Source organism: Saccoglossus kowalevskii, chromosome 3 (assembly GCF_978046115.1).
Source record: "Saccoglossus kowalevskii chromosome 3, keSacKowa6.1, whole genome shotgun sequence".
NCBI classification, from domain to species: Eukaryota; Metazoa; Hemichordata; class Enteropneusta; family Harrimaniidae; genus Saccoglossus; species Saccoglossus kowalevskii.
The window spans coordinates 1,485,991-1,508,588 of record NC_140643.1 but is presented as its reverse complement, the minus strand read 5'-3'; the positions used below and the strand labels follow the sequence as shown (position 1 = coordinate 1,508,588).

The following is a 22,598-nucleotide window of genomic DNA, read 5'->3' as shown; positions in this document are numbered from 1 at the left end:
TTTATAGTGATCAATATTGCGTTCGAGTTGAGTTACTAGTAATTACTAGTAGTGACAAAGTATGGAATAGTAGTGGCAAAGTATGGCAAAGTAGTGGCAAAGTACGGCAACGTAGTGGGGCAAAGTACTGAAAAGTAGTGGCAAAGTACTGAAAAGTAGTGGCAAAGTACTGAAAAGTAGTGGCAAAGTACTGAAAAGTAGTGGCTAAGTGCTGAAAAGTAGTGGCTAAGTGCTGAAAAGTGTGGCAAAGTACTGAAAAGTTGTGGCAAAATGCTGAAAAGTAGTGGCAAAGTGCTGAAAAGTAGTGGCAAAGTGCTGAAAAGTAGTGGCAAAGTGCTGAAAAGTAGTGGCAAAGTAGTGAAAAGTAGTGGCAAAGTAGTGAAAAGTAGTGGCAAAGTAGTGAAAAGTAGTGGCAAAGTAGTGAAAAGTAGTGGCAAAGTAGTGAAAAGTTGTGGCAAAGTACTGAAAAGTTGTGGCAAAGTAGTGGCAAAGTACTGAAAAGTGTGGCAAAGTCCGGCAAAGTAGTGGCAAAGTCTGGCAAAGTAGTGGCAAAGTCCGGCAAATAGTGGCAAAGTCCGGCAAATAGTGGCAAAGTCCGGCAAATAGTGGCAAAGTCCGGCAAATAGTGGCAAAGTCCGGCAAATAGTGGCAAAGGGCAAATAGTGGCAAAGTCCGGCAAAGTAGTGAAAAGTACGGCAAAGTAGTGGCAAAGTACGGCAAAGAAGTGGCAAAGTACGGCAAAGAAGTGGCAAAGTACGGCAAAGAAGTGGCTAAGTCCGGCAAAGAAGTGGCAAAGTCCGGCAAAGAAGTGGCAAAGTCCGGCAAAGTACTGAAAAGTAGTGGCAAAGTACTGAAAAGTAGTGGCAAAGTACTGAAAAGTAGTGGCAAAGTACTGAAAAGTAGTGGCAAAGTACGGCAAAGTAGTGGCAAAGTTGTGGCAAAGTAGTGGCAAAGTTGTGGCAAAGTCCGGCAAAGCAGTGGCAAAGCAGTGGCAAAGTCCGGCAAAGCAGTGGCAAAGTCCGGCAAAGCAGTGGCAAAGTCTGGCAAATAGTGGCAAAGTCTGGCAAATAGTGGCAAAGTACTGAAAAGTAGTGGCAAAGTACTGAAAAGTAGTGGCAAAGTACTGAAAAGTAGTGGCAAAGCACGGCAAAGTAGTGGCAAAGCACGGCAAAGTAGTGGCAAAGTAGTGGCAAAGTAGTGGCAAAGTAGTGGCAAAGTAGTGGCAAAGTAGTGGCAAAGTAGTGGCAAAGTAGTGGCAAAGCACGGCAAAGTAGTGGCAAAGTACGGCAAAGTACGGCAAAGTAGTGGCAAAGTACGGCAAAGTACGGCAAAGTACGGCAAAGTACGGCAAAGTACGGCAAAGTAGTGGCAAAGTAGTGGCAAAGTAGTGGCAAAGTAGTGGCAAAGTACTGAAAAGTAGTGGCAAAGTACGGCAAAGTAGTGGCAAAGTACTGAAAAGTAGTGGCAAAGTACTGGCAAAGTACTGAAAAGTAGTGGCAAAGTACGGCAAAGTAGTGGCAAAGTAGTGGCAAAGTAGTGGCAAAGTAGTGGCAAAGTACGGCAAAGTAGTGGCAAAGTAGTGGCAAAGTACGGCAAAGTAGTGGCAAAGTACGGCAAAGTAGTGGCAAAGTACGGCAAAGTAGTGGCAAAGTACGGCAAAGTAGTGGCAAAGTACTGAAAAGTAGTGGCAAAGTAGTGGCAAAGTAGTGGCAAAGTAGTGGCAAAGTACTGAAAAGTAGTGGCAAAGTACTGAAAAGTAGTGGCAAAGTCCGGCAAAGCAGTGGCAAAGTCTGGCAAATAGTGGCAAAGTCTGGCAAATAGTGGCAAAGTCTGGCAAATAGTGGCAAAGTCCGGCAAAGTAGTGGCAAAGTACTGAAAAGTAGTGGCAAAGTACTGAAAAGTAGTGGCAAAGTTGTGGCAAAGTTGTGGCAAAGTTGTGGCAAAGTTGTGGCAAAGTTGTGGCAAAGTACGGCAAAGTAGTGGCAAAGTACTGAAAAGTAGTGGCAAAGTACTGAAAAGTAGTGGCAAAGTACTGAAAAGTAGTGGCAAAGTACTGAAAAGTAGTGGCAAAGTAGTGGCAAAGTACGGCAAGGTAGTGGCAAAGTACGGCAAAGTACGGCAAAGTAGTGGCAAAGTACTGAAAAGTAGTGGCAAAGTAGTGGCAAAGTAGTGGCAAAGTAGTGGCAAAGTAGTGGCAAAGTAGTGGCAAAGTACTGAAAAGTAGTGGCAAGGTACTGAAAAGTAGTGGCAAAGTACTGAAAAGTAGTGGCAAAGTAGTGGCAAAGTACGGCAAAGTACGGCAAAGTAGTGGCAAAGTAGTGGCAAGGTAGTGGCAAAGTAGTGGCAAAGTAGTGGCAAGGTAGTGGCAAGGGAGTGGCAAAGTACGGCAAAGTACTGCAAATTAGTGGCAAAGTACTGCAAAGTAGTGGCAAAGTACGGCAAAGTAGTGGCAAAGTAAAGCAAAGTAGTGGCAAAGTACGGCAATGTAGTGGCAAAGTACGGCAATGTAGTGGCAAAGTACGGCAAAGTAGTGGCAAAGTAGTGGCAAAGTACGGCAAAGTAGTGGCAAAGTACGGCAAAGTAATGGCAAAGTACTGCAAAGTAGTGGCAAAGTACGGCAAAGTAGTGGCAAAGTAAAGCAAAGTAGTGGCAAAGTACGGCAATGTAGTGGCAAAGTACGGCAATGTAGTGGCAAAGTAGTGGCAAAGTACGGCAAAGTAATGGCAAAGTACTGAAAAGTAGTGGCAAAGTACGGCAAAGTAGTGACAAAGTATGACAAAGTAGTGGCAAAGTACGGCAAAGTAGTGGCAAAGTAGTGGCAAAGTAGTGGCAAAGTAGTGGCAAGGTAGTGGCAAGGTAGTGGCAAGGTAGTGGCAAGGTAGTGGCAAGGTAGTGGCAAGGTAGTGGCAAAGTACGGCAAAGTACTGCAAATTAGTGGCAAAGTACTGCAAAGTAGTGGCAAAGTACGGCAAAGTAGTGGCAAAGTAAAGCAAAGTAGTGGCAAAGTAGTGGCAAAGTACGGCAATGTAGTGGCAAAGTACGGCAATGTAGTGGCAAAGTACGGCAAAGTAGTGGCAAAGTACGGCAAAGTAATGGCAAAGTACTGAAAAGTAGTGGCAAAGTACTGAAAAGTAGTGGCAAAGTATGGCAAAGTATGGCAAAGTAGTGGCAAAGTACGGCAAAGTAGTGACAAAGTACGACAAAGTAGTGGCAAAGTACGGCAAAGTAGAGGCAAAGTAGAGGCAAAGTAGAGGCAAAGTAGAGGCAAAGTAGAGGCAAAGTAGAGGCAAAGTACGGCAAAGTAGAGGCAAAGTACGGCAAAGTACGGCAAAGTAGTGGCAAAGTACGGCAAAGTACTGAAAAGTAGTGGCAAAGAACAGCCTGATTTATGTTTTTTTTTTGCGGTGTTTTTCGTCAATGTATTAAATATAAGTGCTTTAGGAAATAGCATTATATTGCGCAAATGAAAAAGTCTGGTGCAAAGTATGGCAAAGTACGGCAAAGTACGGCAAAGTACGGCAAAGTAGTGGCAAAGTAGTGGCAAAGTAGTGGCAAAGTACTGAAAAGTAGTGGCAAAGTACGGCAAAGTAGTGGCAAAGTACGGCAAAGTAGTGGCAAAGTACTGAAAAGTAGTGGCAAAGTACTGGCAAAGTACTGAAAAGTAGTGGCAAAGTACTGAAAAGTAGTGGCAAAGTACGGCAAAGTAGTGGCAAAGTAGTGGCAAAGTAGTGGCAAAGTACGGCAAAGTAGTGGCAAAGTAGTGGCAAAGTAGTGGCAAAGTACGGCAAAGTAGTGGCAAAGTACGGCAAAGTAGTGGCAAAGTACGGCAAAGTAGTGGCAAAGTACGGCAAAGTAGTGGCAAAGTACTGAAAAGTAGTGGCAAAGTACTGAAAAGTAGTGGCAAAGTAGTGGCAAAGTACTGAAAAGTAGTGGCAAAGTACGGCAAAGTAGTGGCAAAGTAGTGGCAAAGTACGGCAAAGTAGTGGCAAAGTACGGCAAAGTAATGGCAAAGTACTGCAAAGTAGTGGCAAAGTACGGCAAAGTAGTGGCAAAGTAAAGCAAAGTAGTGGCAAAGTACGGCAATGTAGTGGCAAAGTACGGCAATGTAGTGGCAAAGTACGGCAATGTAGTGGCAAAGTACGGCAAAGTACGGCAAAGTAGTGGCAAAGTAATGGCAAAGTACTGAAAAGTAGTGGCAAAGTACGGCAAAGTAGTGACAAAGTATGACAAAGTAGTGGCAAAGTACGGCAAAGTAGTGGCAAAGTAGTGGCAAAGTAGTGGCAAAGTAGTGGCAAAGTAGTGGCAAGGTAGTGGCAAGGTAGTGGCAAGGTAGTGGCAAGGTAGTGGCAAGGTAGTGGCAAGGTAGTGGCAAAGTACGGCAAAGTACTGCAAATTAGTGGCAAAGTACTGCAAAGTAGTGGCAAAGTACGGCAAAGTAGTGGCAAAGTACGGCAAAGTAGTGGCAAAGTAAAGCAAAGTAGTGGCAAAGTAGTGGCAAAGTACGGCAATGTAGTGGCAAAGTACGGCAATGTAGTGGCAAAGTACGGCAAAGTACGGCAAAGTACGGCAAAGTACGGCAAAGTACGGCAAAGTACGGCAAAGTACGGCAAAGTAATGGCAAAGTACTGAAAAGTAGTGGCAAAGTACTGAAAAGTAGTGGCAAAGTGTGGCAAAGTACGGCAAAGTAGTGACAAAGTACGACAAAGTAGTGGCAAAGTACGGCAAAGTAGTGGCAAAGTACGGCAAAGTAGAGGCAAAGTAGAGGCAAAGTAGAGGCAAAGTAGAGGCAAAGTAGAGGCAAAGTAGAGGCAAAGTGAGGCAAAGTAGAGGCAAAGTAGAGGCAAAGTACGGCAAAGTAGAGGCAAAGTACGGCAAAGTACGGCAAAGTAGTGGCAAAGTACGGCAAAGTACTGAAAAGTAGTGGCAAAGAACAGCCTGATTTATGTTTTTTTTTGCGGTGTTTTTCGTCAATGTATTAAATATAAGTGCTTTAGGAAATAGCATTATATTGCGCAAATGAAAAAGTCTGGTAAGACTGTGTCACAACACGTTTTATTTATTTCCAACGCGCCTCTGATTGCATTAATTTTGTATTTTTATTTTCAAAATGTATCACTGGCTGCATTTGTTTTGTTTTCCTCAACAATTAACTGTTCTGAGATCTCTTTCATTTTTCGTCCAGGTTCTGCCAATCCAATAATTCGGTGCCGCATGTACTCAGACAAGTGATTAATCGTCACAGTCATAATACTAGAAGTTTAATTCCATTTGATTTGTAGAAATTCAGCTATGCGATGATTATATGTGCAGTTTTGTTTTGCGCACCCAGACACGAGCAAAAGTTGACCCAATAGATTTTCTGAACTACAGCATTCGTATTACTTATGCAAATTGAGTAAGGGTCATAGTGTGAGTAGCATTCACAAATAAGTGTCAAATTATTTTGAGCGTTGTTCGGGCGTAAATATACATACAGGTCACAGTTCAACTTGCGTAGCAAATGTTACAATGTGTAAAGTGATTCGAAGGCATTTTTGTCCCCCTTCCCAATACAGAGAAGCAATACGCGTTGTATTTTGAATCGTCATTATTACGAATAAAAACATAACTTTATACATACAATGTACAATCATAGTTACTCCAGCGATTGGTTGGCAAGCAGGCAATGTTTCTGAAGCCAGCCATAGCAGGAGCGAGCCAAAAAAAAGCGGTCGGTTTCCGGTCAGAAAATTTAGTTAAAAAAACATGGAATAATTAAAGTCTAATATTTGCTTTGCCAAGCACTGCTGTTTTCGTTACTCACATATGACAATGATTGAAATTTGTTTAGTCCCTATCAAATTACGTTCGAAAAAATACCTCATTTGTGAGTCGTGCTTTTGATACAAACCGAAGATCGTGATCAACCCGTCATGAGACCATTTTGCCTTCTTTGTCCTCGTTTGGAAAAAATATCAAATATAAATAAACATTGAATAAAATAGAAATCTCCTGCTTTGTTTCATCTAAGAAAGATTAAAATTTGAAACATTACTGTCTGCTCGAGGAGAAGTCACTGGGAGTCGTGTGCAAATAGATTGTTTACAAATATTAGATCACATGGAAGGACTTTCTGTCATGTTCTGTAGCCATAATGCGTAAAATAGAAAATTTATATCTTGAATAAAACTGACAAACTTCCTTGCCTTTGCTGTTGAGTGTATGCCTATGGATTAAGTGTAGTCACTTTGAATTGAAATCGCTAAACGTGGGGAATTCAGCCGTCCGTTTCTCTGCTCGTGGTGTCGCTATAGCGGTGGAGGTCAGTACTGGGTCGAACGGATAGCGATGACCACTATAATAATTTTGAATGATTGTAAATAATTTGTTAATCCAATAGTGGTGAATCACTGATTATTATATATATATCTTGCAATGTCTGGAACGTTACTGAAAAAGTCAACGGTTTTCCATCTATATTCAAAAAGAACAGTATCGGACCTGATACTCTTAAAAGGCCTGGGGAGAACACTGCAATGTAGTTCGCATTCAAGTCGTACTTTTCTTGCCCCTTTCCCGTAATCTTTTATTGCCATGTTCTCTACACTTCCCAGGAAATTTCCAAAAGCTTTCACGGTAACAAAAAAAAAAATCGATCATTTTCTCAACGACAGACCTCGCCAAATGATTGTGCAGTCTTGTCTTGAGAGTTAACAACTTAGCCTTGAGAATATTGGCTATTGCATGTAACAAGCACACACCCTGTGTACGCGCATGTTTCTCTCGGCGTTTGATTCATCATGAGTGAGCATAATGTTAAACGATAGAAGAGCCTGTTCTAAATCCGTATATGGTTACGTCAGTGTTCTCCCTAGACTTCATGTCAAGCATCACGGTCAATTTGCATAACAATACATCTAATCTTTTTTTTAATTTTGGGGTTATTAATGTCACTGGCGATTGGTGATAACAAATTGGAGTGCAGCAAATTGGGGTTGATCTTCCCGACGTACGCCGTGACTTGTTTTGTCACATTGTTGCCGTTGTGTGCAATGGGCAAATTATTGCTACTCTATTATTCTTTTTGGATTTAGAGGCTTGAAAGACTTCGCAACTTATTGTAGACTTCCGTTTTTATCACTGTCTTTGTATGACTAACAAAAGCGGGATTACCTTTCGATCAATACATGTTAATGTTTTAAATTTGTGCAAGACAAGACAGTACTGTTGCCTCCCGAGAATCTACATCTGCATTTTTAAACCAGTATTATAAAAGCTCTATCATTCTGTTCTAATAGCTGAAACAAATTCCTGTGAATTTTCATTTGTCAAATGAACTGTTTGTCAAATACAGAATACATATATTTTAGAATAATTTTCTTTTTCAAAATGTGGATGCAACATTTTGCCTTTTATGTATTGTTTTTGATTTGATAACTTTGAACTAAACATATTTTCTATTAGCTTCAAATCTTGATCAAAGTTTGGCACCCAGTTCATAGAAGTGCTTATATTGATTTTCTGACATCTTGTTTTCTGTAAAGATTTTATTGGTAGGTTTGCAAATGTGTATCAGACTGCAAAAAATCTCTCCATGAGTTGGTTTTGTAACCCAGTATAGTATTCCCATTGAATTTGGGAGATACATTACCAGGATATTATTACAAGATAAATGATTTGCTTGATTGAACACACAACAATGCATATTTCCACTGAGATCAGTGACCTTTGATGCATACATGTATCACCAGTGATCAGTCAAAATATTTTATCAGATTTTCGAGGTATGTAAATGTGTCGAAATGGGCGTAGTGCGAGTGGTTAGTGCTAGTAGCACTAATCCGAAATAGTACTAGATCTAGTGCTAAAATGGCACTAGATCTAGCGCTAAAATGGCACTAGATCTAGTGCTAAAATGGCACTAGATCTAGTGCTAATATGTACATAGTGCGAGTGGCATTGATATCGCATTGTCAACGACGTCAATACATCCCGTAATTGTCCGAAAATGAATTAATATTTATGTAAATTGTTGTATCTTTCATTCATTGGAAATGTGCTGCAGTGGGAAAATTGAGAATGTACATGAATGTCATTGTCCACGTTTGTCGTAATCACGGTTACTAAAAGAGACCTTTGAAACAACGCGATCGGCCGGGAAACTAGCTCCACAGACAGTGAAACTGCAGGTCAAACTTCGCAATTCTTACAAATTGTGAATAGATACACTGTATGAAATCGTATTGTGTGGAAGTTTGTGTTTTCAGCTTCGGTGGATATAAACTTGTAACTTGTATGTAAATGGGGGAATTCAGCGTTGATTTTTTTTAAATCGCTGACGTGCCGTTTTATTTCTAGTCGGCGCCACATTTAATGAAAATAGATCTTCAATGAAATTATGATGCCATATATGAACTAAATAAAAAAATTGTATACTCCTAGTCTAAGTCCCGGGTCCCTGTAAAACTCGGTGGATTTTGTGTGTACGGCGACCTGTGAATGGGCATGTCGCTCAGTACCGCTGGGAACCAGACAGAAAATGAACCGTTGTCTGGTTGTCATGACATTGACCTTTGCGGACATAATCAACCAATGATAAAAGTGGATTCACACAATCCTGTTGTTACATTGTACCAAGGAGCATAGACCTTAGAATGTCTATGCAAGGAGGTACTAACGGAAGCAGCGACAACCCCTCTCAAGTGGCCATTTAAGCCTCTTAACTGACTTATTCCCCTTTGTTTCAACCCAAGTTAATCCTGACAAGGACACTGTCAAGCTCATCTTTACACAAGTAACCAGTTAGCGGAATATGATATAACCTCGCCGATTTTTTAACATGACCATATAATATATGTCTAGACACTTTCTCAGCAATAGTATTTTTTAGGAGTCCTATTATTTGTTCTAGACTCTCGAAATGTTGTTCTTGTTACAGTTGCTAATAATTAAAACATGCGAAATCTGTGAAGTTACAAGTTAGTCTGTTGAATTTCCGGTTGTGAAATGCGTATTTTAACCCTTCACAGCTAAACAAACCCAGTGCGCATACGTGATGACCGTAGTTTTGTATAGCGGCGATTTTTCGGCAGTTTTTAAATATTTTGGCGTAATTTTTTAGACATTTCAATCTTTCCGGACGCCTAAAATAGTCTATTTAAGCACCGTCCCTCAACACGGACGGTGATTTAAATTTTTATTCAAGAGCGTGTTTATTGTTACAAGCGTGAATGGGTAAGCTTCGTTTGGACAAAGAGCTGCTATCACTGTAAACAATATTAAATTATTCTTCTGATGCTCAGTTCATCTTTTGAAAACAACTATTTTTTGACTTGAAAAAAAAAATCATGCCATTTTCCCATCAAAATCCAAGCCAAAATATCGTACTACAACATCGGCAAATCTCTTCCGCGTTGCGTTCAACCTATTTAAATGAGCTATGGTGATTTGAACACATGGGCATCCTTCAGCATTTTGATTGGTTAATTAGCGATTTGACCTATTAGCTCAACTCATGCAAAAGAAACATGGCAGATACCCATACAGCATCGAACGTTTATATGCGATCGGAATCATTTGCTTACGATGAAACTAAGTGAATTTTATTTGAATTTCATAACAATTCAACGAATTTATTTTTTGTGCATTATTATAATCACTACTGAATAATATTCAACAATTGTGAGACGCAGCATGACCGGATTGCGCAACCATAATCATTTGCTACTACGCAATGCAGTTGTGTTCGTTTTTATTTGAAACTTCGTTGAGAATATACTTTCGTTACCAATAAAATAAAAACAAATGTATTTGAAAACTGACACTGGGCGATATTGTAATGAAATTGCAGGCGGTCTACTTTTTAATTCAACAAGAATTATTAATTATTATTGTTAACTCTGCAATAGTTTCTTTCGTCTTAGGTGGCCCAACTGACGGTGTTGAAAGTCTGCGTAGTTAGATACTTCAATGATGAAAATGGAAGTCCCCAAAAAATATTTGATGATTATTTTTTGAAATTCTGAGCCCAAAATAAGTGCCCACCAGCCGTGAAATCCCCAGGGAGATTTTCGGATGGCTAATTTACGACGGCATATAAAGAAAGTATTATTATGGATATCTCGCGTATATTGCCGATGTTTTATACTGTTTGTAGTTTGAATATGAAAGTGGTTGTTGATGCCCCTCCTATTATTCGACGTCGTTGACAATGCGATAACAATGCCACTCGCACTGTGCACATTTTAGCACTAGATCTAGTGCCATTTTAGCACTAGATCTAGTACTTTTTCGGATTAGTGCTACTAGCACTAACCACTCGCACTACGCCCATTTCGACACATTTACATACATGGATTTTCACAATTTTTGCATGATATTTTCATACAGGACATCTGTTGTTCAAACTCAGGGAAGACTTTATAATGATTGCTAAGTTGACTAAGTTTGATGGAGTTAGGACTAGAAATAGTAAAGTTATTGTGCACACAATAACAATTACTAATGACGACAACAAAGACGACAACAACGCCGGACAAAAATGTTTCTCTTTATATACCTTTCCCTTCCATCTTTGATGGTACAGGCAAGGTAAAAATCACCATACATTTCCTGAAAATTTATAAATAACACAAAGTACAATTACCAGTAAGTCCCAAAACTACCATGACCCTAACATGACGATTCAGAACTGTGCCACATCTGACGATCACTGTGACATAAGCTTGGATTTTATATCCCAGTTAATGACATGTATCAAAGTTTCATTCCTGTACTATGAGAATTGTATTGCATTGAATGCCACAAACATATGATGTCACAGATATCAGTAATACCATGGACTTACTAACATAGAATAAACCACTGACCAATTTCCTTTGATATATCTCTTTTGTCGCTGATTAATTTGAAGTAATAAATAAACTCTGATGCTTTCTAATCATACTTAAGGTAGAGATGCATGTTCGTGGGCACTTGGGAGTGAATTTTTTTTTTAGCTTTTTATTATCCAAGCAGTCTTGGCTACAGACTGTTTAAATTTTGTAGAATTTAGAATCATGCAACAAACTCAAAAGACGATTTTAAAATATAATTAACAGGTGCAAACATTCTCTCTTTTGAATGCTTAGCAAGATTTAGCAAGGCTATACATAAATAATAAAGAAGAAACATGGTGAAAATCAAAGAAAGCTTAGAAAGAACTCCCATGTGCTGAGAGTATTGAAGACACATTAAATATAATTCAAAATTACTTGTACTTGATTGAGATAGTGATGGAAAAGCTGAAAACTAATAATGCAAATCAGAAAATTAATACGAACAGATTTGAGTGTAAAACTAATGAGGTCTGCGCAATGTAATATACCATCTATATACCAAATTTTATTGAAATGTGATTGGAACCAAAAAAAATTATGAATTATTATGCTAATTAGGGAATTAAAATAAACGGATTTTAACCCCAAACTAATCCGGTTTGTACATTGTCCGAGAGCATCTTTGCACCAAGTTTCATTGAAATGAAATAATAGTACTTTAGATATCAGTGTAATAGCTTAAAAGTAGTTAATTATGCAAATTAGTAATTAATCTGTACAGATTTTAACCCACAATTATTCAGTCTATTGTCCTACAGCATCCATGTACAAAGTTTCGTTGAAATGTGATGATTAGTACTTGAGAAATCAGTGTGAAAGCTGAAATTTAATTAATTATGCAAATTAGGTAATTAATATGCCCAATTATTTACCCTAAAACTAATCAGGTCTTTGGATAGTCCTAAAAGATCTATGTACCAAGTTTCATTGAAACGTGATGATTAGTACTTGAGATATCTTCGAAAAAGCTGAAAATTAACTAATTATGCAAATGAGGTGATTAATATGTACAAATTTATCCCCAAAAAATTAATCTCTGCATAGTCCTTGAGTATTTATGTACCAAGTTTCATTGAAATGTAACGCTTACTCCTTGAAACATCAAACGCTGAAAATTAATTAATTATGCAAATTAGGTAATTAATATGCACTGATATTACCCTAAAAACTATCAGGTCTGTGCAGTGTCCTATGACATCTATGTACAAAGTTTCATTGAAATGTGATGATTAGAACTTGATCAGTGGAAAAACCGAAAATTCATTAATCATTATGCAAATTAGGTAATTAGTAATTAGGTAATTTTTACCAAAAACTAATCAAAACCTAGCATTAGTTCAGAGCATCTATGTACCAAGTTTCATCAAAATCCAATGAGTGTTTATTTAGATATCAGTGGAACAGTCATAGAACAGCTAAAAATCAGCTAATTATCATTCAAATTAAGTAATTAATATGCATGGATTTTTACCAAAAACTAATCAAATCTGCGCACAAGTTCAGAGCATCTATGTACCAAGTTTCATCAAAAACCGATGTATGGTTCTTGAGATAGCAGTGGAACAGTCGGACACACATATACACGAACACACATACACACACACAGACACACTAACTGCAAAGACTCCCATTATGTGCTTCGCACATGGGAGTCAAAAATTTGAATCTGATATTAAACTTGTTTTAAGGTAAAGTTGAAATATACAATAAAAAGAATAAAGCAAAAATTTCAAAAACCCCCAAGAAAGTACTGTAACTCTCTGATCGTCAACAAACTTCTGATTTATTTATGGTGTTTGAAAGTTCACCTGTCACTTGGGGAGGAGCTACGCATGCTTGTCACTCACTGTTTTTGAATGCGCATTGAAATTGGTATGAAATATAACATTTTCATGGGATGTACACACCCCTTTTAATGATGACAAGACTCATCCAATTACTTTGATCTTGTTTTATCACGTTGTATCTGAATGTTTATTAGTAAGACAAAGGTTTGAGGATTTTAACACATTATAACACCAAAAGTAAACTTTCTCAAGTGGTTTTTCAATCCACTTAACTCAGTGGTTCATCCTGTGTTAGTACATCCATGGTGATACAAACTATAAGAAGGTGGCATATTATCACTCCAGTCTCATTCGTGAATTCATACCTGTATCTGCAACCATCCAAGTAGGAATTCTTTTAATTGGTTTTGTTGGCTAATTTCCACTGTCCGATATCTGATGAAAAAAAAAGATGAATTGATTCACCATCACAAGTTTTCTCAAGAGAAGTGTCTTTTTACAGATTGTTGATTTCATTTTTCAATCTTTAACCACAGCTTCTTAAAGGGAAGCAGAGGTCTGGCTTTTGCTGCTCTGTACAGAGAATTTGAGATCAATGAATGAATTTTGGCAATGAAAACAGCTTGTACATGTAGGTGCTACGAAATGCCCTATACATTGGGTATAAAATGGGCTATGAAGTAGTCAACAAACATGCTCTATGCATAGTGTCATTTCATCTCTTACATCCCATAAAGTGCTACTATAAGTGTTTATTTAGTCTAGTACATAAATCCCATAAAGTGCTACCATAAGTGTTTATTTATTTTAGTACATCAATCCCATAAAGTGTTACTATAAGTGTTTATTTTAGTACATCAATCCCATAAAGTGTTACTATAAGTGTTTATTTAGTCTAGTACATCAATCCCATAAAGTGCTACTATAAGTGTTTATTTAGTCTAGTACATCAATCCCATGAAGTGTTACTATAAGTGTTTATTTATTCTAGTACATCAATCCCATAAAGTGCTACTATAAGTGTTTATTTAGTCTAGTACATCAATCCCATGAAGTGTTACTATAAGTGTTTATTTATTCTAGTACATCAATCCCATAAAGTGCTACTATAAGTGTTTATTTTAGTACATCAATCCAATAAAGTGTTACTATAAGTGTTTATTTAGTCTAGTACATCAATCCCATAAAGTGCTACTATAAGTGTTTATTTATTTTAGTACATCAATCCCATAAGGTGTTACTATAAGTGTTTATTTATTTTAGTACATCAATCCCATAAAGTGCTACTATAAGTGTTTATTTAGTCCAGTACATAAATCCCTTAAAGTGCTACTACAAGTGTTTATTTAGTCTAGTACATCAATCCCATAAAGTGCTACTATAAGTGTTTATTTAATAGTCTAGTACATCAATCCCATAAAGTGTTACTATAAGTGTTTATTTAGTCTAGTACATCAATCCCGTAAAGTGTTACTAAAGTGTTTATTTATTCTAGTACATCAATCCCATAAAGTGTTACTATAAGTGTTTATTTATTCTAGTACATCAATCCCATAAAGTGTTACTATAAGTGTTTATTTATTCTAGTACATCAATCCCATAAAGTGTTACTATAAGTGTTTATTTATTCTAGTACATCAATCCCATAAAGTGTTACTATAAGTGTTTATTTAGTCTAGTACATCAATCCCATGAAGTGTTACTATAAGTGTTTATTTAGTCTAGTACATCAATCCCATAAAGTGCTACTATAAGTGTTTATTTTAGTACATCAATCCCATAAAGTGCTACTATAAGTGTTTATTTAGTCCAGTACATCAATCCCATAAAGTGCTACTACAAGTGTTTATTTGTTTATTTATTCTAGTACATCAATCCCATAAGTGTTTATTTATTCTAGTACATAAATGCCATAAAGTGCTACTATAAGTGTTTATTTATTCTAGTACATCAATCCCGTAAAGTGTTACTAAAGTGTTTATTTATTCTAGTACATCAATCCCATAAAGTGTTACTATAAGTGTTTATTTATTCTAGTACATCAATCCCATAAAGTGTTACTATAAGTGTTTATTTATTCTAGTACATCAATCCCATAAAGTGTTACTATAAGTGTTTATTTAGTCCAGTACATCAATCCCATAAAGTGCTACTACAAGTGTTTATTTGTTTATTTATTCTAGTACATCAATCCCATAAGTGTTTATTTATTCTAGTACATAAATGCCATAAAGTGCTACTATAAGTGTTTATTTATTCTAGTACATCAATCCCGTAAAGTGTTACTAAAGTGTTTATTTATTCTAGTACATCAATCCCATAAAGTGTTACTATAAGTGTTTATTTATTCTAGTACATCAATCCCATAAAGTGTTACTATAAGTGTTTATTTATTCTAGTACATCAATCCCATAAAGTGTTACTATAAGTGTTTATTTATTCTAGTACATCAATCCCATAAAGTGTTACTATAAGTGTTTATTTAGTCTAGTACATCAATCCCATGAAGTGTTACTATAAGTGTTTATTTAGTCTAGTACATCAATCCCATGAAGTGTTACTATAAGTGTTTATTTATTCTAGTACATCAATCCCATAAAGTGTTACTATAAGTGTTTATTTATTCTAGTACATCAATCCCATAAAGTGTTACTATAAGTGTTTATTTAGTCCAGTACATCAATCCCATAAAGTGTTACTATAAGTGTTTATTTATTCTAGTACATCAATCCCATAAAGTGTTACTATAAGTGTTTATTTATTCTAGTACATCAATCCCATGAAGTGTTACTATAAGTGTTTATTTAGTCTAGTACATCAATCCCATAAAGTGTTACTATAAGTGTTTATTTATTCTAGTACATCAATCCCATAAAGTGCTACCATAAGTGTTTCTTTAGTACATCAATCCCATAAAGTGTTACTATAAGTGTTTATTTAGTACATCAATCCCATAAAGTGTTACTATAAGTGTTTATTTAGTACATCAATCCCATAAAGTGCTACTATAAGTGTTTATTTAGTCTTGTACATCAATCCCATAAAGTGTTACTATAAGTGTTTATTTTAGTACATCAATCCCATAAAGTGCTACTTTACTGACAAATTAAAAGTTGTGAGATGCTGTGCGAATACCATAACGATTTATGTAATACTCTGTACTCCAGTTGGGGTAACCAGTTTTCAAAATCCCCCAAAAAATCATGTTGTTGGCTTCCCTTAGTTGAATCATTAGATGACCAGGTTACAATACAGTTGTATGCTGCTGCTTGGTAATACATGTATGTGACTATAGGCCCCTAATCACCATTGTTTTTACACTTAATTTGTTTATAAAATGTGAATATTATTTTACAAACTACAAATTCTATAACTGTAATAAGATGTTGTTCACTGTTCTTTATGTGTCAATGACATGGCATTGAATTAGCACAATTAGTTGCATCACAACAAATCTTTATGTGTCAATGACATGGCATTGAATTAGCACAATTAGTTGCATCACATTAAATCTTTATGTGTCAATGACATGGCATTGAATTAGCACAATTAGTTGCATCACAACAAATCTTTATGTGTCAATGACATGGCATTGAATTAGCACAATTAGTTGCATCACAACAAATCTTTATGTGTCAATGACATGGCATTGAATTAGCACAATTAGTTGCATCACAACAAATCTTTATGTGTCAATGACATGGCATTGAATTAGCACAATTAGTTGCATCACAACAAATCTTTATGTGTCAATGACATGGCATTGAATTAGCACAATTAGTTGCTTCACAACAAATCTTTATGTGTCAATGACATGGCAATGAATTAGCACAATTAGTTGCATCACAACAAATCTTTATGTGTCAATGACATGGCATTGAATTAACACAATTAGTTGCATCACAGCAAATCTTTATGTGTCAATGACATGGCATTGAATTAGCACAATTAGTTGCATCACAGCAAATCTTTATGTGTCAATGACATGGCATTGAATTAGCACAATTAGTTGCTTCACAGCAAATCTTTATGTGTCAATGACACGTTAAATAGGCTCACAGAGCACACTGAAGACCAACAAACTTAATCATAGTCAATGGTTGACCACCTAATAACTTGATTGTAATCAATGGTTGACTAGACAGGGGCATTATGGGATTGGTTACATGGCAACCAGACAGGGACATTGCAGTGTATTATGGGATTGATTAAATGGGCAACCAGATAGGGACATGGCACTGCATTATGGGATTCATTACATTCGCAACCAGGAAAGAACACAACACTACATTATGGGATTGATTATATGGCAACCAGACAGGGACATGGCACTGCATTATGGGATTGATTTATCAGCAACCAGACAGGAACATGGCACTGCATTATGGGATTGATTACATGGCAACCAGACAGGGACAGGGACATGGCACTGCATTATGGGATTGATTACATGGCAACCAGACAGGGACAGGGACATGGCACTGCATTATTGGATTGACTACATGGATTACATATATGCCTACCTTGATTTTATAAACCATTCCATTACTTGAAAACAAAAAAACTTAACATGATCATCTGTATCAACTCCTTGTTGAGTTAAGGCATTACCACATATCTGCCAACCATTCTCTGTTTGTTTCATTTGTTCAAAATATGCCAAGGCCTGTAAAATAAGATATAAAAAGGAATTTTGTAGTGTTTTGGTGAGAGTGGACTTTGACATGGGTTTGTATTTCTAATTCATACTTTTGAGTCAGTCTTTTGGATTTGCATAATAAGATTCAACAAGTTGTTGCATTGCTATTTTGTGTTCTTTCTAACACTAATACCTTCATTTGTTTCTTTGTCTAAAAGGAGGATAAATTAGTTTAAATACTTTTTCTGTTACCTGCCTTTGTTTACTACTAGTACCTTATACTGTTTAATTTATTTAGTTGCTTGTTCAATAACTTGGAAATAATACATGTAATTGGCCTATGATGAATACGTCTATTGGAAATAATACATGTAATTGGCCTATGATGAATACGTCTATTGGAAATAATACCAATTCTTCATATACTGTAGAATACTTTATTTTCGCTTGGAATTTATTTTCGCTATTTTCGCTGAAAGGATGATTCCGTGAAAATAAAATCCAGCGAATATACTTTTTTTTCCTACATTTCACATTAAACTCATCAAAAACCAGTGAAAATAAATTCCAAGCAAAACGCCCAAAAAGCCTTTTCAGCAAAAATTAATTCCAGCGAAAATAAAGTATTCCACAGTATTCACTTTATAGGTGTGTTAAGTCTAAAATTGCTCATTTTGTATACTAATTATTTTACAAAAGAACTTATTGCAAACATTTCAGGATTGTTAGTTGTATATTTTTCAAGAGATGGTAAAAACATATAAATGTGTTTTCGGATTACCATTAGATCTATTATTACTGCTAAATGGATTCTGATTTTTGGCTCATTAATTATTTTCAATCAGTTGAGTCCAGTATTACTGATAAGCATGGCTATTGGGATATTCACCAGACTTCAATAATTTGGATTTTTTCAAATGTATCATTTTAGACAAAGGGCCAAAGTATTTGACCAATCACAGTATTGTATATTTGTATCAAAGTTTCCCGCTCAAGTTCAGAATCCCAACAAGAGTATATAGTTAAGTTCTCAAAGTACCTGATTCAGGGCTCTATTATGTTATGTTATCAGTTATCAGGTATTGCGTAAACGCGGAATTTTGCGTCCGGGAAGCATAGTTTTTCTGTGGGACGCATGAATTTTTTAACTGGTGAGTCCCTGGGACGCATCCGGCGAGCACACGACTCTGTCGTATTATGATAGGTCTAAAGGCATTGTGTACGTTTGCGATGCCATTGTCCCGCATACAAAGTTCATAGAGCTTGTAAATTCACATAAAACACTATGCCATTGTCTTCAAAAACACCTATTAGCATCTACATGTCACAATGGAAAGTGTGAAGTCCCGTCTGAAGTACGGCGAGACAGTCAATACTGAGACAAGTAGAATGCACTGTGTCCTGCTAATTTAACCGCCCAAAACTTACAATGTCACCCAGGGTTATTTTTCTCCAAAAAAATCACTTTAACGAACCTGGTACGTCAAATACACTTTTTTTTCCTACTTTTATTGGTAACGAAATTATATTGTAAACGAAGTAAAAATTATCACAACTGCCGAGCAACAAATGATAACGGTTGCGCAATCCAGTCATGCTGCGTTTCACAATTGTTGATTATTACTCTGTAGTGATTTTAATAACGTACAAAAAACAAATTTGTTGAATTGTTATGAAATGCAAATAAAATTTAACTGTAATTACGCAACTTGTATGCAACTCTGTACTGGCTTTGAATATATCAACGTCGTTTACTTAGTGCACTGTTTTTCTAATTACACAATTTTTTTTACAATATTGTACCGGCTCTAAATATTTCAACTTCGTAATGTATTGCTTTCATGATAATTAGGTTTTTTTTAACCATGCGTTTGAATTACGTATGGCATTGGACAATGACCTCCAGAGTTCATGCACTGATATTTAAATTCGGGCCACCCAGCTTGACGCAAATCAATATAGTTACTTGTCATTTGTTCAAAAAATCTTTCAACTCTCACAAATACCATGGACGCGAAGAGTTAACTGGGGGGTTAAATGAAAAGGAATGTCTTTCTTGGACAAAAAATATGTCAGTACAAGATTATGTGTGCAAGGTTAGATTTATAGAACGTACATGACCGTTTAACTCTGTGTTTTTACCGAATCCGGTATAATGAAAATGTAACACGAGGTCAATCGCCCGACCAATCAAAAACGTCAATTTACGCACCATAGGGTGGTTCACCTAAATGACATAATAGAATAATGGCAGACACATGGTCGATGCAACCTTTTGGACCAGCGACGAAAAAGCCCTGTACTAAGCTTTCCATCACGGAAATTCGTAATCCATGTGTTGACTGATGGATTTATATCGACTAAGTAATAATCTTGCCCAACATCTGTAGTGTCATGGGGGAATGATTTTTTTCAGGTCAAATCTTTACTGAACCTAAACTGCTTGCTAACTGAAAGGCTGTGATGACGGAGATCATCTGCGATTGCTGCTACACCAAGTACTGGTAACATAAAAACTCAAAAAAATGTATATTTTTAATGTCTTCATGCGATATATTCTGAGTTATCCACTTTATTTTGGCCCGCGAATTAATAGGATACAATTTTAAACATGTTTTTGAACGCCGCGAATTAAAAAGATACATTTAAAAATTTGCGTCCGAAAATAAAATGGATGCGCGAATTAATAGACCGCGAATTAATCAAGTTTTTATGGTAGTGTCAAACTATCACCTAGACATGGTTTCGCTGCGTTTTTGGTTAAAGGGGAACCGCTCAATCCCTTGGATTGCACCAAGTGCTCATGGGTAATTAACTCCAACTGATATAAACATCCTACGAACGGATTACAATTTGCTTGTTTAAATATAACCATGGAAGGAACGATACTAACGTTAGTACCTTCCATGATATAACATAGCAATTGAATTTCTGAGAGCAGTCTCCATGTGCCATGATTTGAAACATTGCGTGCTCTGTAATTTTTACATCGTCGAAAAAATATGACGCGGAACTAATTCAAGTTGATGATGGCCAACAAAAGGCATCAGTCCATCGGATACACACGACCAGATTGTTGCTAAACGATCGCGAAGAAAATCCGCCGACTCAAGTTACTGATCTCGTATACAGTAAACCTGAGAATGAAACTTACTATGCACATTCTGTATACATACTACTCCTCCAGACTGCTAATATAACAAGTGTGAAAACACTAAGTCAAGGACTTTGGTTTTCATATTCCGTCACGAATCAGTTAACAGAACGTGAATTTACTATTGCCCTCAAATTTCCATATAATATTGACTAATTGGTAGAGGCGACAATGAAAAAGTTTACTGTATATTATAAGTACAGGTTATTACACGGAAATTCCCGTGATAAAATATCAAAATCATTAGTAAAGAAAAGTCGCCGCGACATCACGGGCTTATCTTGTAATCTGTTTAAGACACTCGTGTGGAAAATCAAAATGTACAGCCACAGTCCCTCTATCCACAGAGGGACTGTGGTACAGCCTCGTCTTCCGTGAAGCCTAGCCTGTATGTACACGGGTGGTACCGGCTTGTATCTTGTGTGATTTGAGGGCTTGTGATCTGGTGGATAACGTCGGGTTGACTTTACAGTCAAAATCAAATGAGCGGTGAGGGGGAGAAGAGCGTTCTGTCAAAACAATTTTACCGTAGACTCAATTTTAACGACCAATCAGCAGCGTTGTATTTATTATAAAATCGACGTTACAACCCTGCGTTACAACCAACAGGCAAAGATGGCTGGGTGACGGTCAAAGTCCGTGCAACAACAACGCCGCTGTCAGACATAGATTGTATAAAAAACACTGGACAATGTTTGATAGACGCAATGCATGGAAAGATGGGTGATACCTCCAGCATAAACAAAACCTGATACATGTTGAAGGCGTCGTTGTAACAAGACGAGAAGTAATGCTGGACTGGTTCGTTAGACTGGTTCGGTCAATGTACCCCAATCCACCTGGTGTACAGTATATGAGGCATTTATGGGAGTAAGCCTACAACGCAAATGAGTCTGTGTCTCTGACACCAGCAACAAACGGCCCTTTTCAGGACCAAAATTAGAATCCAAAATAGAATATAAATACACACACACTTGATTTAATTTTCTTGACATATATATGGTATATACAAAAAGCGGTATCAAAAGAAATCAAAGAAAGCTTAGAAAGAACTCCCGTGTGCTGAGAGTATTGAAGACACATTAAAAATTAATTCAAAATTACTTGTACATGAGATATTGATAGAAAAGCTGAAAACTAATTATGTACATCAGGTAACTAATATGAACAGAACAGAACAACAAAATTATGAATTATTATGCTAATTAGAGAATTAATATGAACAAATTTTAACCCAAAATTAATCAGGCCTGTCTATTGTCCTAGAGCATTTATGTACCAAATTTTATTCAAATGTGATGATCAGTAATTGTAATTGAGATATCAGTGTTAATTAATTATGTTAATTAGGAGATTAATAAGCATAAATATTTACCAAAAACTAATTGGGTTTCTGCATAGTTCTCTTTAAAAGTGTCATTAAAATCCAATTTGTGGTTCTTTATATATATCAGTGGAACATTATGCAAATTAGGTAATTAATATCCAATTAAAACTAATTAGGTCTCTGCATAATCCTAGAAGATCTATGTAGCAAGTCTCATTGAAATATGATTACTACTTGATATATCAAAAGCTGAAAATTAATTAATTATGCAAATTAGATAATTAATATGTACTCATATTACCCTAAAAACTATCAGGTTTGTGCAGTGTCCTATTACATCTATGTACCAAGTGTCATTGAAATGTGATGATTACTACTTGAAATATCAAAAGCTGAAAATTAATTAATTATGCAAATTAGGTAATTAATATGTACTCATATTACCTTAAAAACTATCAGGTCTGTGCAGTGTCCTATGACATCTATGTACCAAGTTTCATTGAAACGTGATGATTACTACTTGAAATATCAAAAGCTGAAATATAATTAATTATGCTAATTAGGTAATTAATATGTACTCGTATTACCCTAAAAACTATCAGGTCTGTGCAGTGTCCTATGACATCTATGTACCAAGTGTCATTGAAATGTGATGATTACTACTTGAAATATAAAAAGCTGAAAATTAATTAATTATGCAAATTAGGTAATTAATATGTACTCATATTACCCTAAAAACTATCAGGTCTGTGCAGTGTCCTATGACATCTATGTACCAAGTTTCATTGAAATGTGACAATTACTACTTGAAATATCAAAAGCTGAAAATTAATTA

At 36.4% G+C, this 22,598-nt stretch overlaps 1 protein-coding gene across 1 annotated transcript in view; it reads right to left on the bottom strand.

Moving 5' to 3' along the window:
• Positions 1-22,598, bottom strand: part of LOC102808140 (exportin-T-like) — a 112,216-nt gene that overhangs the window by 72,919 nt on the left and 16,699 nt on the right. The window contains exons 3-4 of the mRNA XM_085496674.1: positions 17,167-17,309; positions 13,009-13,078 (exon numbers count right to left, since the gene is read on the bottom strand). Coding sequence (XP_085352800.1) covers positions 13,009-13,078; positions 17,167-17,309 — 213 coding nt within the window. The remainder of the gene's footprint in view (positions 1-13,008; positions 13,079-17,166; positions 17,310-22,598) is intronic.